The following is a 16071-nucleotide window of genomic DNA, read 5'->3' on the forward strand; positions in this document are numbered from 1 at the left end:
TTCCCAGCGCGCTTCCTATTCTATCCGAACCGTGTTTTCTCTTCCGCCTTCGTCGAGAAACGCTTAGTGGTGGCCTTCACCGTGGTGAGCATCGCCGTGGTGGTGGTCGTCTTTCAGGAAGAAGTGCTCGTAGGCACAGTAGCCGGCGAAAGCGACAGTTGCGATACCGAAGCCGGGGAAGATGTTCTTGAATCGGTTCATTCGGCTGAAGGGGCCGGTGTATCTCCATGCCTCACTGCAGAGCCAGTTAGTTCACCCAGACCGTACAAACAAGGATAGAAATATCGTACTATCGGGCCCAGGGGTCCCTCTTAGCGTAAACCGACCGAGGCGAAGCGGCGGCCTTGAACTCGTTGATGTTGAAACCGGTGGGGTTGTTGGAAGGCATGGTGTCGATGGGGATTGCGTGGCTGGTAGGGGGTCAATTGGTGATAAGGAGCGACGGTAAGAGGTTTGGCAGCAGATCCCACCGTATTCCGGACACAAAGGAAGCGAAGAACAGCGTGCAGACAGTCACAACTCGCCGGGTGAATGCTGAGGTCGTCAGTTCGACCCTGGAGAAACTCAATTCTTGGCAGACTAACCAAAAACAGATTTATACGACCTTTCCGCCTTCCCCATTCAGCCTATGGAGGCGGCATTATCCATCGTCTTCTCTGTCTTCATCCCATCGAATCCCACCAATCCTCAGATGTATGACCAGCCCCTCGAGTCGCAGTTGATCCCGATTCGAATACCATGCCCCCTCCCGTCGGCAGATACGGGCCTACCGGTCTAACCGGGCCCTATTCGCATCTAGCACAGCAAGCCCACCTCCAGCAACAGCAGCAACCGCAGCATCACCCGCCACACGCTCAGTCGAGCAACACAGCTTTGCCGCCGCCTTCCCTTGGCGGCCATCCAGGCTTCGCAACGGGGAATCCGAACACGAATATCAATCCTTTCACGCTATCTGGCGCCGGTGTTGGTAATGGAATGTCCGTTGCGGGATTCGGAGGCGCCGCCGATGGTGGAGGAACAGGACTCGCGAGCCACGCAGCTCAAATGGGATTTGCGAGAGGCGCGCAGATGCAACAGCAGCAATTACACCAAGCGCATGACGGGCGTTTCACGCTTGAAGGAAAAGCTGGTGGTGTGAAGACGCGGATACGTGATGTTTGGAAGCACAATCTGGCACAGGAGATGGCCGTTTTGAGACAGTTTGTCGAGAAATATCCCTACATCAGCATGGTATGTTTCGAGAAACGGAAGCAAACTTATATTCATATGATATTTTGCTACGATGGCGGCGGTAGTTACTAAGACTATGATTCCCACAGGACACAGAGTTCCCCGGTATAGTCGCCCGTCCGATTGGAGCGTTTACGAACAAGGCAGACTACCACTACCAAACTTTAAGATGCAATGTCGATTTGTTGAAGATGATACAACTCGGAATTACACTCTTCTCACCCAAGGGCGAGGTTCCACCGCCGGATGCCACCGATGCGAACGGACAACCCTTGGGCAATGGTTTAGTACCGGCCCCTTGCACGTGGCAGTTCAACTTCCGATTCTCGCTGGAGGAAGACATGTACGCCCAAGAGTCAACGGCCATGTTGGCCAAGGCGGGTATCGACTTTTCTACACACGACAAGAACGGTATCGACCCGCTTGAATTTGGAGCTTTGCTGATAAGTTCCGGATTGGTATTACTGGATGATGTTCACTGGGTTTCGTTCCATTCCGGATATGACTTTGGATACTTGATGAAGATCATGCTTTGCCAAGCACTTCCTGAGAACGAAGAGGAATTCCATAAGCTTCTTAACATCTTCTTCCCATCATTATACGATATAAAGTATTTGATGAAACATGCAGGACGCAACCAAGCGGTCAACGACTCCCCATTAACACCAGCGGCCGCCCAGATCCTCACGAACCTCGGCCAAAAGTCCGGGCTTCAGGACATTGCAGATGAGCTTGGAGTGAAGCGGGTCGGCATCGCACACCAGGCCGGCTCTGACTCCCTCGTAACGGGCGAGATCTACTGGAAAATGCGCCAACTGGTCTTCAACGGCAAGATCGACGATTCCAAATACTCTGGGCAAATATGGGGCTTGAATGGCCAAATGCCAGCCTTGACATACCATATTAACCCGCATCAAACACCAAACCTCAACGGCGCCACAATATACTCAGCTGCTGGTACGCCGAGCACCCCAAATGCTGGCGTTCGAACCCCTCAACATCACACACCTGGTGCGCTGACACCTGGAGCTACAGGCGGAGTCCTAGGACAATTTCAAATGGCGAAATCATGAAGTTTTTTAAACTGCTTCTCCGATTTACTAATTTATAGGCCTTTTGTCAGCACTCGCATAATTGTCCTTTCCCGTTCTCCACGCAATTTTTTTATCTGCCAATTCGCTACCTTCCGACTGTTATCGATGGATACGACTTGACGGATGTACATATCATGTGGTCTTCTCGTGATTTGTCCCCATTGTGCTCTTTGGTGCATTTTGCCATTTCTGTGAGGGCGGTTCCCACTCGTTCACTGTGGGTTTTTCGTCACTTGGTTTTGGAGGGTGTTCTCTAGCTCGAGGGGTCGGGTGTATGGTGTTGTTTCCCATTTATCTTTTCTGTTTATTTTCCTTCGGCTGGAATCTGATTCTGTTGTACTGGCGTTTACAAGGATCTGTATTTTCTTTATACTCTCCATGCCTTCGTTATGTCTATTTATAGATAAGTGTAGGTAGAAACCCGACGGGTCGGATCTTTCCGATTTTCATTTCGCACTTTCTCTTGGTAGAACTTTGCTATAGCCGTCTCAACCTGCCCATTTTATGGTTCTTCCCCTAACGAGGTGAACGCTTCAGTTGACTTCCTCCTAGCCATTGGGCCAGATAGACATCGTAGGCTATAAAAAAAAACCTAGCAGTTAGGCCGAAACGCAGCAATATTAGAACCGATCCCTGCATATCTAGGTGATACTAGAATCTATTGTGCTGGGTGGAACTAAAATCACAAAACAACAGTCCCTCCATGGAGACATGTTTCAGTGCTACCAGTGTTTCTTTAAGCGGCAATATTGATTTGGAAGGAGGGCATTGCTTGTCCATGTGTGAAACATATTCTCACATCAACAGCTCTTCCCCCATCTCTCTCTGTTTCTTCCTCTCTTTCCACTCTGTGTGATAAGCAGCTTCTTCCAACTTTTCTTTACTCAATCCCTAAATACGCGTCTGAAGTAGTATTCTCGCCAACCCTTGCAGACACTCGCATCTGAATGACTTAGAAATGGAGCTGGAACACCTTCCTACGGAGATCTTACACCATATTTGCCTCTTCGTATGTATTTCGATAGCCTTGGTTCTGGTTATTGTCATCATTTGCCCATGCCTCTGTAGACCATGCTAAGCACGAGTAGGTTCGAGATGACTCCTTCCATGACCTTTCATCCTTGAGCCAGGCAAGCCGGAGACTATTTTCGATCGCTGCACCGATATTTTACCGGAATCTTATCGTGCATTGGGATCATGACAGTGATTATGTCTCCGAGAAAGCTTTTTCGGAGCTACATCCATCTGAGAAACTCGTTTCCGAAGGGAATTTTTGATTCCATTAAAGAGTACCATCCATTTTGCAAATTGAATCTCTTGGGAAACCAGTTTTTGGCCCTCGACGAACATGATTCAAGACCCCCGATGGGTTTCGAGTGGATCAGATATAGAGAGCCTTTCCAAATATCCATACTTGACTTCCCGACTCTTGAAAGTTTCACACTGTACTATCCCTGGAAAATCCAAGGGGCATCCTCAGGATATGTGCACGACGATTATTTCTTAGCCCTCGCTCGAGCCTCAAATTTGAAGCATCTCCGGATTTGGAATGCTGGCATCTTGGAAGTCATTGCTAGGCCCGAGCCGGAGACGAAACTAACCTTCGATCATCTTGATCGGGGAGTCTCAGCTTCGATCCTTGAGTCTCTTGTGTTTTTCGGTGGGCGTTACCAGCCATACGAGCGCATTCTCCTCAAAATATCGAGCATCTTCGACCTTTCTCGCCTTCGATCATTGGATATACCCCTGACAGAGGATATCGCCCTCCTAGGTGAAGTAGCCCCAATCTTACTTAACGTAGAGCGCCTGTCTGTGACACGATGTCAAGAAGATCCGGAAGAAGATCTACAAATCTTTCATGATGAGAGTCGTGTGGTCGAAGCAATCCTGTCATTCAGGCCACTAAAGGATCTTCGAATCCAGGTGACCAGAAGCTTCGACGCCCTCCATACTATCCTTCTACACCATGGGAGATATTTGGAGAGTTTAATCATAGAGCCTAGCGGTACCTCGTTCAAGGCTCACAATAGAGGTGATGGAGGCTATAGGTTCCCTCCACTCGATTGCCAGCGGATTCGTGAATTGGCACGTCTGTGCCCAAAAATCGCAGAATTACGCGTACAAATCACGCGGTCAACAGGTGGCACTGATGAATATGACGCTTATAGAGCTTTGGGTGACTTTCCCTCTCTCCACACCCTTTTCATTGATCTACAATGCGACCCTCGACAACAGCCACTTGATATTGATGCCGATCCCCCGTATGAGCAGATTTTCAGGAATGCGGCAACTGATGAGGCGCTGACAATGACCATATGGGATACTATTACTTCTCATAAGATCGGCAAAGAACTGAGAAATCTACGTTGTACACCATTTGGGCAACCCTTTTATACCGATACCTTGAATTGTGTTCTTTTCACCATCGGTAAATCACTACTTGTTAAGCGACTTGATTCCCAAGGACCCAATTCATTGGAAATAACTGCGATTGGCGAGGATCAACGACGCAGACGGGTTAAAAAATACCTGGGGCTTACAGGTGTGGATGTGGAAGCTGGAGAGGATGACATTCGAGACGGGGAGATCAGGGACGCTCTTTCGCGGATTTGGCCTGGTAACTGGATGACTTCCTGGCATAGCTTCCTTCGGCCGGAAATTGATCAAGATGTATAAAACTCATCGGGCATGGGAAGTGTTGCGGTCCAATACACGGCTTCTATGATTCACCTTCCTTGGGCTCAGCCAGAATATATAGCTATGTCTTACGCGGCCGAGGTTAACATCTACCAGGGGAAGGGTTGGCTTAATACTACCTCTAGTTTTCAAGATTACATTTCTAGAACCGGTGGCTCGTTAATACTTCCATTATCATTCTCTGGTCTGTTTTCTGGTTGCAAGGGTCGACGGACCGCATCCGCGGATGACCGCACTCGATTATTCGGAACCTGTCCGTTGTGTCGGGAATCGCCGCTTCAAGGTAGTTATATTCCTGGCTGTTACTTTATAAGAGGGATGAGGGAGCCAATTCCCTGGCTATCCAAGTTTGATATCACTTCAACGCTCTTTCTCTAGTGTCTTTGTAGTGTATACAGTCCTATCCTCGGATACACACCCACTACGCCATACCTCCATCACGATGACTCTAATTCATATTGGTTAGTCTAATTCCACATTATCAACCATCTACGCTGAACTCATAGTCTAGTGCTGTTTAAATTCCGCCCCGGAATCAGCGAGGAGCAGAAGAGTGCATTCATCCAAGAACTCAAGAAACTGAAAAACCTCTCTTCTGTCAAAGACGGACGCCTCATTGTTGGGAGTCCCAGTGTTACAGACCCCATTGAACGCAGTAAGGGTTTCCAGATTGCTCTTGTGAGTTATCATGAGGATTTGGCGGCTCTGGCGGAATATCAAGCAAGTGAAGAGCATCACCGGTAAGGAATTGCTTATTGGCGCCCCATTATATGGCCTGCTTTCCAGCTAATTTTGAGGTGTAGCGTGACTTCTACGTACTTCATTCCCTACAGAGAAGACCTGGTCCGGTTTGACTTTGAGGTGGATGCTGAGGATGAATACATGTGCCAATTTCCTTTATTAGCCTAGATTATTGGGACATAACCCGAGAATTTTTATCTTAGACAATTTTATGGACTATACAATCAGTCCGTCGAGTTTGACATCAATGTTACACAGGACACGGGAATGTCCCGCTTGCCCAGCGGACCTTCCGCGAGATCTTTTCTTCTCCACAAATCTTCTTCCACCTACCAAAGATGCGCACTTCCCGGCAAAAGCATCAGAGCATCACTTTATTATGGATTGTTAATACGAGGGCATTGATATTCATCAGTTAACTCGACCTTCCATTGCATATTCGCTTCATTTCGTTTCATGTAAGAACGCAAATGGACTCTCCGAGAAGAACCCGGAATCGGGCCGCCTGCAAGCGATGCCAGCGACGGAAAATCCGCGTATGTCTAACCCAAGTGTGATCGCCAAAGAAACTAGAAGCTTATCAGTCTGGCAGTGCGACGGCAATATACCGTCTTGCGGCTCTTGTCGGAAGGCCGGGGTCTCCTGCATCAATGATGGCAAGCAGGAGGTTCATCGCTCGTGAGTCTCATTGGACTCTATTTGGGTGATTGGTAATACTGATGACTTGAAAGATACATCGCGAGCACAGAAAATCGAATAAAATGGCTCGAGTCAATTATACGAGATCGATGCTCCGACATTGATCTCAGCCGACCAGAAGGACTACAGGAGACCCTGGTTGAGGAACTGCGGCCTGGAACGCCGGACGAGACAGGGGCTCATGTGAATTACGATGGATTGCCTGACCATACTCAGGAAAGACGAGAACCTCAGGTTGAGGCTAGCCCAAGGATTATAGTCTCCCAGGACCAGGAAGTCTCGCAAGAACCACCGCCGGCAACCGGGATCAATGAAGAACCTCAACAAGCGCACGAGATCGGTCTCGTGTCTTTATCACCCGGCGGCGACCCTCGATATATCGGCCCTTCCAGTGGTTATTTCTTTGCGAAACGCATTTTAACAAGTGCCGGCTGCCGTGGAATGCCCAAAGCATCAACCAGTGCCTCTTGGGATTCAGCACACCTGTCTCTCGAGTTGCTAAACACGCCTGCGGTAATGCCAGCACAGAAGCAGAGCACAATAGAACTGACGACCAAGTATTTTCGGACGGTCCATCTTCTATACCCATTTTTGCATGAACAAGCACATATTGAGACTATCGACAGGGTTTACGCCTCGCACGAACAGAACCCTCTAGAGACCTTCCAAGTTTATATGGTTTTAGCAATTGCGTCATTGAACCTTTCACGCCAGTGCAAGGTACATCTACCAGTGGAGGGTTATTACGCGTCGGCGATGAAGCATGTCGACTTTGTCTGCAACCATGGCTCGGTTACTTCCCTCCAATGCCTACTCCTCTTAATGGTGTATGCATTGTACAACCCGTCGTGCAACATCAACATCTGGAATTTGAACTACCAATGTCTTGCGAGTGTAATTGATTTGGGACTTCAGCGAGATGTCCGGGCATCATCGTCGCTTCACATTTCGGTGTTTGATCAGGAAATGAGAACCCGTATATTCTGGGTTGTGTATACATTCGATCGAACAGTCTGCACCATGATGGGACGGCCAATTGGCATTAGAGACGAGGCATGCGATATACGTGTAAGTTCAATGATACGTTGCATTATCATAAACTAATTAGTTTCATCCAGTTTCCTCTACCTATATCAGATCATGATCTTAGCAAGATTTCGCCTGACTATCAGAACTACGACAAGTCAACATCTCACATCTCATATTCCATCCACCTGTTCAAATTGGCTCAGTTGAATTCGGAAATAAAATATATCATGCACAGCATAAACCGAAATGCTCCCGCTTACGCTTTGCCTGCTGTCAGAAACATTTTGACTTGGCAACAAGACATGATGAAGTCTCTCGACAATTGGTTCCAAAATATCCCCCACCAGCCACGCAGAGAGGAAACTGAAATAGTGCTGCTGTGCAAAGCAAAGTATCACGAGACGATGATCTTGCTGTTGCGGCCGAGTCCGGGAATTCCAAATCCCTCGGATGAGATCCTTGGTGAATGCTTCAACCATGCCCTCATGTTGCTTCAGGAGTTCAGCGCTTTATATGCCACAGGGAATCTCCTCTATAATCGACTAGTCGTGCATTCAATCTTTCTCGGTACATTGGTCATGCTGAACTGTATATGGAAGCTACCACGGGCCGCAGCAAGGATTCCTGTGGACGATCTTATCTCGAAGTTCAATACCTCACAGAATATTCTTAGTAGCATCGGAGAACACTGGTCAGAGGCTACCCGAGCGCGAGATTGTGTTAAAGAATTATCGACAATGACCATCCAACGGCTCTTAAAGTCCCAGCCGGCTCAGTCAGAGTCGCATTATCAAGCCACTGACAATCAACGGTTAGCACCTGGCCGGTCTCAACACCAGTATCAAGTTGATAGAAGCAATGGTGAGGTCACTGCAGAGGGACCCGTGCAGGTCCTACCAGAAATGTGGCCTACCGGCAACGCACAGGCGAGCTTCGAAGCGCCTGCCTCTGAATTCTCAAATTTGTTTGATGACTTTCTACAAGGAGATTTCCCGGGTTGGAGCGGAATGTCTGATATTGATGGCCTCATGTGGGATATATTCAACAACGGCCCGCAATGATATCCTACTCTAGTTTTAGACTTGAAGCTATAGAAATTTCCGGTTCAGAGAGCAGCTGAATCAATTAACAGCCACTACGGTACGTTGCTGACGGGATCGGGCCGAATGAGACTGGACTCCGAGTACCGTCAGTAGTTGTTTCGGTGAATGTTGCGGTCTTCCTGTACTGGTAAGACTCGGCGTTCCCCGCGGCGGAGTCTTCCCGAAAGATTCACCTCCGCGCGGATGCCAACCGTCAACGCACTTTGGATCTTGAACCATAAAAGCTTCATCTACCCCGGCCATTCTACAAATATACCGGAATAACCCGAGAATCTGGTTCAAAGCCTCAGCATTCAAATATCTATAATATCAGATATCAGAATTTTATTAATTCTGTCACAATGTCTGAACCATCAGCTACAACACAGCAGATCCACCATATTAAACCCGCCGATCTGGAAAGCTTCGTCCACCGCGTACTCGTCGCCAACAATGTCCCCCAAAGCCACGCTGCCACAGTTTCCAGTTGCCTCGTGCAGGCAGATCTTCGCGGCGTAGACACGCACGGCTCCAACCGCATCCCCTCATACATGCAACGCATCCGCCAAAAAGTCCTAGACCCATCAGCAACCCCAGAACTACACCAAATCACACCAATCGCCGCGCAAGTCGACGGCAAAAACACATTCGGCTTCGTCTCCGCACAACAAGGCATGCAGCGCGCCGTCGAAATGGCGCAGGAATTCGGCCTCGGTCTCGTCTCCGTCAAGCACTCAAATCACTTCGGCATGTCCGCCTGGATTGTGCAACAGGCAATCGACGCGGGGATGATGGCCCTTGTCTTCACGAACTCCTCCCCTGCTCTCCCGGTTTGGGGCGGGAAGTCTAAGCTCATGGGCGTGTCCCCAATTGCTTGCGGGGCTCCCGCTGGCAAGGAACGGCCGTTCATCCTTGATATGGCGCCGTCTGTTGCGGCGCGCGGGAAGATCTACAAGGCGCTCCGTCGCGGGGAGAAAATACCTACGGACTGGGCGCTTGATGCTGAGGGGAATATTACCGATGACCCTGCGCGTGCACTTGAGGGTGTGATGCTGCCAATGGGAGGCCCCAAGGGCTCTGCTCTCTCGGTTATGATGGATGTGTTCTCCGGTGTCTTTTCTGGATCAGCATTTGCTGGGCATGTTACGGGACCGTATGACCCGTCGAAACCGTCGGATGTGGGCCACTTCTTGATGGCCATCAAGCCGGATTTGTTTGTTAGTCTTGATGAGTTTAAGGAGCGCATGGATTATCTGTATCAGCGGGTTGTTGGGAGTGATAAGATGGAGGGTGTGGACCGGATTTACTATCCTGGGGAGATTGAGCAGATTATGAGGGAGAAGAGACTGGAAGAGGGGATTCCGTTTACGGAGGTGGAGATTGAGAATTTGAATAAGGAGGCGAGGCTTGTTGGTGTTGAGGAGTTGAAGTTTTAGTAGGGGAGCTTCATGTACTTCATAAATGTGGCGTTTCTTGCCCTGACTAGCTTATGTGATTATATTTTGTCGAGCATAAAATATATAATAATTTAGGACAGCTCTGTTGGATACTGTGCCTGCAGGTGGATAATGCAGAACCAATCGCAGATGCAGATTTCCAGTTTTCATCGCAATGGGCCCGGGCATCTTCATCTTAGATCTTGTATGCACCCTCTACCATCCACCCTGCTTACACTCTACGTATTTGGTATCTTATCTACTAACCATCCACCCAAGACAACACCAGCGTTGGCACCGCAACCCCAACACTCACCAATAAATCCCACTCGCTCCCCAGTATAGGCTGGTACAGCTCCGAATACCTGCTCGCTGTTCCTCTTTGGCAAACCGTACCAGCAGTTCCGAGTGAAGTGGGTGCTCGTGATCGGCTACTCCGCAAAGACGAGGCGATGATCCCAAGGGCTGTTGTTTTCAATAGAACAGTCGGACTGTGTCTGCTGTTTGCCTTCTGCTCTTCAGCGGCCTTCAATGACATTGACTGCTTCGTGCGTTCATTGTCTAGACCCCAAGTCCTGATAGGCTGACTGGCATGTGCTTGAATTCCAAGCTCCTCACATGGTCCCAGGCCAAAAAAAAGGCATCATTGCCGCCGAATCAGGCCGGATGCTCCTCCCCTCGATTGTCAAACTCTCCGTAGCCGCGATCAGCTCAGGCTTCATCGTCTCCACAATCGATTGCTATACCCCGTTGATGCTTCTGAGGTCCAGCATAATGGCTATGGGCTTTGGGTTTCTGACAAGTTCTTGAGGCATTTGTTGAATGATCGGAGGGCGGCTATCGTGGGCGTTTTTCTGCAGTTACGAGAACGTTTTTTATTGGAGTTGCGGCGGTGTGTATGAAGTGGAATTCGGTCAAAGCGCCGAAGGAGAAAGAAGTCCTAGTGGAACTGTTGAGTATAATAAAAGATACTTACGAATTTATCTAATTATCGTTATATGAAAGGCCGGCTGTCAATTTTCCCACCTTGAGTTATAGGAAAATGCCGTAGTACGTATGACGCTATCCAAGAGCTTGGCGTGCACGGGCCAAAATCGGAAGGAGGTTCGGAAATTTTGACCATTTTGAGAGAAGCAGACGTATCTCCAAGAAGAGATAGATTCACGATTCATTGGCGATAGGAGCTGCTTGTCCAGGCTCTGGGGTTTATAACCCACTTCCTTGTGAAGGCCGTGATATGCAGGTGCCAACAAGCCGGCATTGGCTGTGAACTTGTAAGTTGCAACCCACCAAGTTCTCCAACGCAGTTACCAATGAGTCAATCGGCATGCGGAGAATGAGGGGACACTCCAAGATGGGCTGATTCCGCTCGATTTGCAGGGAGCTGGCAGCGGGTAAAAGTTGAGAGACGCGGTCGCGGTAACAAGAGCCCCTCATCGAGAACCCCACCCCCTCCTCCCCCTCACCACTGCGTCATTTCTTCTGCTGTCTCTTTTCACTTTCCGGCGGATTCCCTCTAGTTTCCCGATCCTTGATAACAGCTTCCAGCTCTTTCTATCTTCCGTCATCTTTCTTCTTCTTTTCCATCTCTTCCCTTCTCATCTCCCATCTCTCCAGCTTCCGAAGCTTCCATCCACATCGTCATCATGGCTAGCACCGTAGGCCAGGTAAGTCTCTACTTCCTACAATCATCCACTTCTACTGGCAGTGATACTAATTTCTGCAGACTATCACCTGCAAGGTAAGAATACCAATCTTTCGCGGGAAAAAATTGGATAAACAATGGGGTTCCGAGTTTGTGTACCAACTGACATTTGTTTAGGCCGCAATTGCGTGGGCCGCCGGAGAGCCCCTCTCCATCGAAGACGTTGAGGTCGCACCTCCCAGAGCCAACGAGGTTCGCATTCAGGTTCACCACACCGGTGTCTGCCACACAGGTCGGTTTTTAAGTGCGTTCAACTGAGCTGAATTTTTCTGACGGCCACAGATGCCTACACTCTCTCCGGAAAGGACCCCGAGGGTGCTTTCCCCATTGTCCTCGGCCACGAGGGTGCCGGTATCGTCGAGTCCGTCGGCGAGGGTGTCACCTCCGTGAAGCCTGGCGACTATGTCGTTGCTCTTTAGTATGTTTTTGGATTTTGCCGGACAGTAGGCGTAAAGAGCAATTGTCTAACTTTTCTGCAGCACCCCCGAGTGCCGGGAATGCAAGTTCTGCAAGTCTGGCAAGACTAACCTCTGCGGCAAGATCCGTGCCACTCAAGGCAAGGGTGTGATGCCCGACGGCACCTCTCGTTTCAAGGCCCGCGGCAAGGACATCCTCCACTTCATGGGTACCTCCACCTTCTCCCAGTACACTGTTGTCGCCGACATCTCCGTCGTCGCTGTTACCCCCAAGATCCCTACCGACCGATCCTGCCTGCTCGGCTGCGGTATTACAACCGGTTACGGTGCTGCCGTGGTCACCGCCAAGGTTGAGGAGGGCTCCAACGTTGCTGTTTTCGGTGCTGGATGTGTCGGTCTTTCCGTCATGCAGGGTGCTGTTAAGAACAAGGCTGGCAAGATCATTGCCGTCGATGTCAACGACACCAAGGAGGAATGGTCCCGCAAGTTCGGTGCCACCGACTTTGTCAACCCCACTAAGCTCAACGGCCAGACTATCCAGGAGAAGCTGATCGAGATGACTGACGGCGGTTGCGACTACACCTTCGACTGCACGGGTAACGTCGGTGTCATGCGCGCCGCTCTCGAGGCCTGCCACAAGGGCTGGGGTGAGAGTATTGTCATTGGTGTTGCTGCTGCTGGCCAGGAGATCTCCACTCGACGTAAGTTAACTTTTGTTCCCAGGCATTCTGAATTCTTCATTTACTTACCAATCCCCAGCATTCCAACTCGTTACCGGCCGTGTATGGAAGGGTTGCGCCTTCGGTGGTATCAAGGGTCGCACTCAGCTCCCCGGTCTCGTAGACGACTACCTCGAGGGCAACCTCAAGGTGGACGAATTCATCACCCACCGTGAGCCTCTGTCCAACATTAACACCGCCTTCGAGCAGATGAAGGCCGGCGACTGCATCCGCTGCGTCGTTGATCTGTCATAAGTCATATAAAGCCATGTTATGTGTATGTAGTTTGAAATGAGATATGAAAAGTTAAATAACAATAAATGTCATCATTTTTGGATGTTTTTTTATGGTCTTCGAAATGGTACACAAGATTTTGCGAGATTCGGGAGACAAGCTGGCTACGAAGTAAATATATATGGCCGACGTAATGCTCTCAAGGTCCTCAACCCAAAGCACACCGACATTACTCCTTCTATAACCGGTAGTACTACTACTCACAGGGTACCAAGAACGCGTGACCAACATCCGGCCGGCCGAGTTGAATATATTTTATTCCCCGGTGTGGGAAGCCACTTCGACAATCAATACAAGCAGCTAAAGTCGTTCCCAAACTGGGCTCGGTCGACGATATATAAGCGTAATCAAAGTGACCACCAACCAACTCCATAGCCCAGGTCAATAAGCCAAAAACCGCACTAAGCCGCTTCTTTTCCTCCAATGTTCCTTAGTTCCAAACTTGTGGTATCGTGGGGTTATTTTAGGATATCGGAGCTGCACCTCCAGCCCCGTCCCCACCGGACCTTACCCCTCAGGCCTCTCCTCAGGTCCCCTCTCTTCCATTCTTTCCAACGAGCTGCTAGGTCCATAAATGTAGAGTATTTATGCTTATCTCGCTGGGAAGCAAGGTGCGCGTCCACGGATATACTAACAACATTAACTTGCCTGAGCACTTCAAACCAGATATATATTTAGTCGATCTATACCTGCAGTTACCGTTTCTACGCATTCTAAAATCCAGCCCACAAAATCGGAGACACTCCAAAGTATCCATACCTTACTTTATTCTTCTTCTCCGCACAAGCCGAAATGAAAGAGGTTATAAGAGTGAGTGACTGTGTCCACCTGGAGATTGAGTGAGGGGACGGGATCGGGTCCGGGTCCGACCGGGTTTGCTACCGAACCGTCCGTGTGTCTCTATACCTGAACTCCTGGGGAGGAATACCGAGTCAACTACTTAGTGGCGTTTATATGCGGATAGGGCAATGGAAATAACTTAGGGGATCAAAATGTAAGCAGTAACGAAGACTTGCTTGTATAGGTGCCACCTCTGATGGGGTGGAGGGAGGTGCCTTTACTAGCCTGTCTCTAATCTTGATTACTCTCGAGGAGCATTTGTCTAAACAACTAAAATGGGCATTTTGATTACTTTACCTAGTTAGTACTAGCTGCCTAGCTAGGAATAGATCGAAGCATGAAGGATTAGGGTTTACGGATGTAGACGGGGATCATATCAAGAGAGAGAATGCGGCCGAGATCGGGCTTGCCAGCCATGGTACTGAGCCTTTAGATGCTGTCAATGTCAATGGTTTAATGGCTACGTTTGCATAGCGCTTGACCTTGTGTTGCTCCTCCGCTGTTTATCCGGGGGCTTCAACCCTAAGCCCATGTGGACGACAGGTATACGTACTTTTGGAGGCCAGGAAAGAAATGGGTTTGAGGATAGGTTCAGATAGAAACCGATGGTGGGACACCTTCCATAGTAATATAAGTGATAAAATAACGGTTGTTGCCTTCGTGAACTTTGGTAAACCATTTGTGTTCTGACTAAGGAGTAATGACGACGTTCTACAACCAACTCTCAACTTTCAAGTGAGCTTTTCGTTTTCTTCATACTGCTAACCCACAATATCAAGATGGGCCTACTAGAATGGATTCCTCGGAGGCCTCAAATCTTCTCACGCAGTCCACGCAAGGTGCCACTTTCTAACCTGGAGCTGCTACCGCTTGAACTATTACTCCTCATCACAAATTTCCTGACAACCACCGACATCATCTGTGTAAGCCTATGCAGCCGAACGCTGAAATATTCCACAACAAATCTCTACGAGTTCAAGAAACTCCGTGACAAATCGCTAGCTCTTTCCATCCTTGCCAGACTGATGCGAGACCTCCCTCGGATGGTTTGCTGCCACTACTGCGCCAAGCTACATCGTATCACCGACGTCTGCCATCCAGCATGTACCGAGGGCATTGTCCACCAGCAATGCCCGGATCTGGGACTGCGGTACCGAGAAAGCGGACCGTTGCCTTCGCTTCGGTGGTAAGTATCTGTCCACAGACTCCCTAGCTGTTACACGTTCCACCACTACCACCTAATCGCCGCGCTGCGGAACTACTATTGCGGCAGCCGCTACGGAATCAATGCCGAGACCTTGGCCTACACTGAAGTAGTAGATTATCCCATGATCCTGCAAGAACGACGTTGTTGTCAGTGGAAGGACGGGTCTGCACACCGGCTGGTGGAGCTTGCCCGACGCCATCTCTGGTCCTGCAGATACAGCAATGGATGCTATTCCATGATGTTGATATCGCTTCTGACTGGGACGCTAAGGTAACAGTTTGGGTGCTCCAGAATCAGCATATTTGCGGCTCGCATACATTGGGCACTCCGGAGATAATGGACGGGATTCGATCTGCTATTCGACAGCGGGGTTTCTGTCTGGATGAGCTGTCTGCCACTGCAGGGTGTATTCAATGCTTGGCTTGCGGTGTTGAATTTGAGATCGCCCTCCACGACTGTGGCAAGGATGGAAAGGCAGCGATGGTCACCAAATGGCTAGATCTTGGGACGGGAACGGATATTAAGGATCCGAAATGGAGGAAGAAATCCACTCCAATTTTCGACAACACAGAGTATACACACGAGTTTGCTGATGTGGTAGCGAGCTCGGGGGAGGCTCGAGTCTGTTTCGTGAAAGCTCTGATCAAGAGAGTGACCCTACGCTGCGAAATAAGTCATACTTAATGAGGAGGCGATACCGTCGCGCGATGTGGTGGAGCTCGGATAGTAAGTACTACTTACTTCGTCGCTAGTTAGGTTGCTGTTCCTCTTTGAACGTGCATGTCTGCCTCGAGGGAAGGGTTGCAGTGCCGGTAAACCAAGAGGCTTTCGAAGCTTGTATCCTCGATCATAACCAAAAGCTACAAAGATTGTATCGGTCCT

The 16071-nt window shown here is 49.4% G+C and overlaps 8 protein-coding genes across 8 annotated transcripts; 7 read left to right on the forward strand and 1 right to left on the reverse strand.

The window, feature by feature from the left end:
* Positions 1-81: 81 nt before the first annotated feature.
* On the reverse strand, positions 82-388 carry ASPVEDRAFT_94077 (NADH dehydrogenase [ubiquinone] 1 beta subcomplex subunit 3; the record flags this gene model as incomplete). The annotated part of the gene is made up of 2 exons (XM_040818766.1): positions 82-235; positions 291-388. Coding segments are annotated over 2 exons (252 nt in total), but the record flags the coding sequence as incomplete, so codon positions are not given.
* Positions 389-738: 350 nt separating this feature from the next.
* Positions 739-2303, forward strand: ASPVEDRAFT_135876 (CCR4-NOT core DEDD family RNase subunit POP2; the record flags this gene model as incomplete). Its single annotated transcript, XM_040807248.1, has 2 exons — positions 739-1230; positions 1320-2303. The coding sequence occupies 2 exons, from the start codon at positions 739-741 to the stop codon at positions 2301-2303; spliced, it is 1476 nt and encodes a 491-aa protein (XP_040670048.1).
* A 1218-nt stretch (positions 2304-3521) lies between these two features.
* Positions 3522-5000, forward strand: ASPVEDRAFT_30754 (uncharacterized protein; the record flags this gene model as incomplete). Its single annotated transcript, XM_040810386.1, has 1 exon — positions 3522-5000. One exon carries the CDS (start codon positions 3522-3524, stop codon positions 4998-5000), a length of 1479 nt encoding a protein of 492 aa, XP_040670049.1.
* Positions 5001-5341: 341 nt separating this feature from the next.
* On the forward strand, positions 5342-6044 carry ASPVEDRAFT_152666 (Dabb family protein). Its single transcript, XM_040808318.1, has 3 exons — positions 5342-5482; positions 5533-5761; positions 5825-6044. Exons 1-3 carry the CDS (start codon positions 5464-5466, stop codon positions 5928-5930), a joined length of 354 nt encoding a protein of 117 aa, XP_040670050.1. The 5' UTR covers positions 5342-5463; the 3' UTR covers positions 5931-6044.
* A 188-nt stretch (positions 6045-6232) lies between these two features.
* Positions 6233-8551, forward strand: ASPVEDRAFT_135998 (uncharacterized protein; the record flags this gene model as incomplete). Its single annotated transcript, XM_040807254.1, has 4 exons — positions 6233-6298; positions 6355-6440; positions 6494-7529; positions 7580-8551. The coding sequence occupies 4 exons, from the start codon at positions 6233-6235 to the stop codon at positions 8549-8551; spliced, it is 2160 nt and encodes a 719-aa protein (XP_040670051.1).
* Positions 8552-8934: 383 nt separating this feature from the next.
* Positions 8935-10008, forward strand: ASPVEDRAFT_135222 (Ldh family oxidoreductase; the record flags this gene model as incomplete). Its single annotated transcript, XM_040807201.1, has 1 exon — positions 8935-10008. The coding sequence occupies one exon, from the start codon at positions 8935-8937 to the stop codon at positions 10006-10008; it is 1074 nt and encodes a 357-aa protein (XP_040670052.1).
* Positions 10009-11180: 1172 nt separating this feature from the next.
* On the forward strand, positions 11181-13129 carry ASPVEDRAFT_779896 (bifunctional alcohol dehydrogenase/S-(hydroxymethyl)glutathione dehydrogenase). Its single transcript, XM_040816467.1, has 8 exons — positions 11181-11282; positions 11389-11427; positions 11626-11675; positions 11735-11749; positions 11831-11945; positions 11996-12131; positions 12193-12830; positions 12889-13129. The coding sequence occupies exons 3-8, from the start codon at positions 11655-11657 to the stop codon at positions 13101-13103; spliced, it is 1140 nt and encodes a 379-aa protein (XP_040670053.1). The 5' UTR covers positions 11181-11282; positions 11389-11427; positions 11626-11654; the 3' UTR covers positions 13104-13129.
* Positions 13130-14761: 1632 nt separating this feature from the next.
* Positions 14762-15873, forward strand: ASPVEDRAFT_30758 (uncharacterized protein; the record flags this gene model as incomplete). The annotated part of the gene is made up of 3 exons (XM_040810387.1): positions 14762-15168; positions 15256-15335; positions 15374-15873. The coding sequence occupies 3 exons, from the start codon at positions 14762-14764 to the stop codon at positions 15871-15873; spliced, it is 987 nt and encodes a 328-aa protein (XP_040670054.1).
* Positions 15874-16071: the final 198 nt, after the last annotated feature.

Source organism: Aspergillus versicolor, assembly GCF_001890125.1.
Source record: "Aspergillus versicolor CBS 583.65 unplaced genomic scaffold ASPVEscaffold_7, whole genome shotgun sequence".
NCBI classification, from domain to species: Eukaryota; Fungi; Ascomycota; class Eurotiomycetes; order Eurotiales; family Aspergillaceae; genus Aspergillus; species Aspergillus versicolor.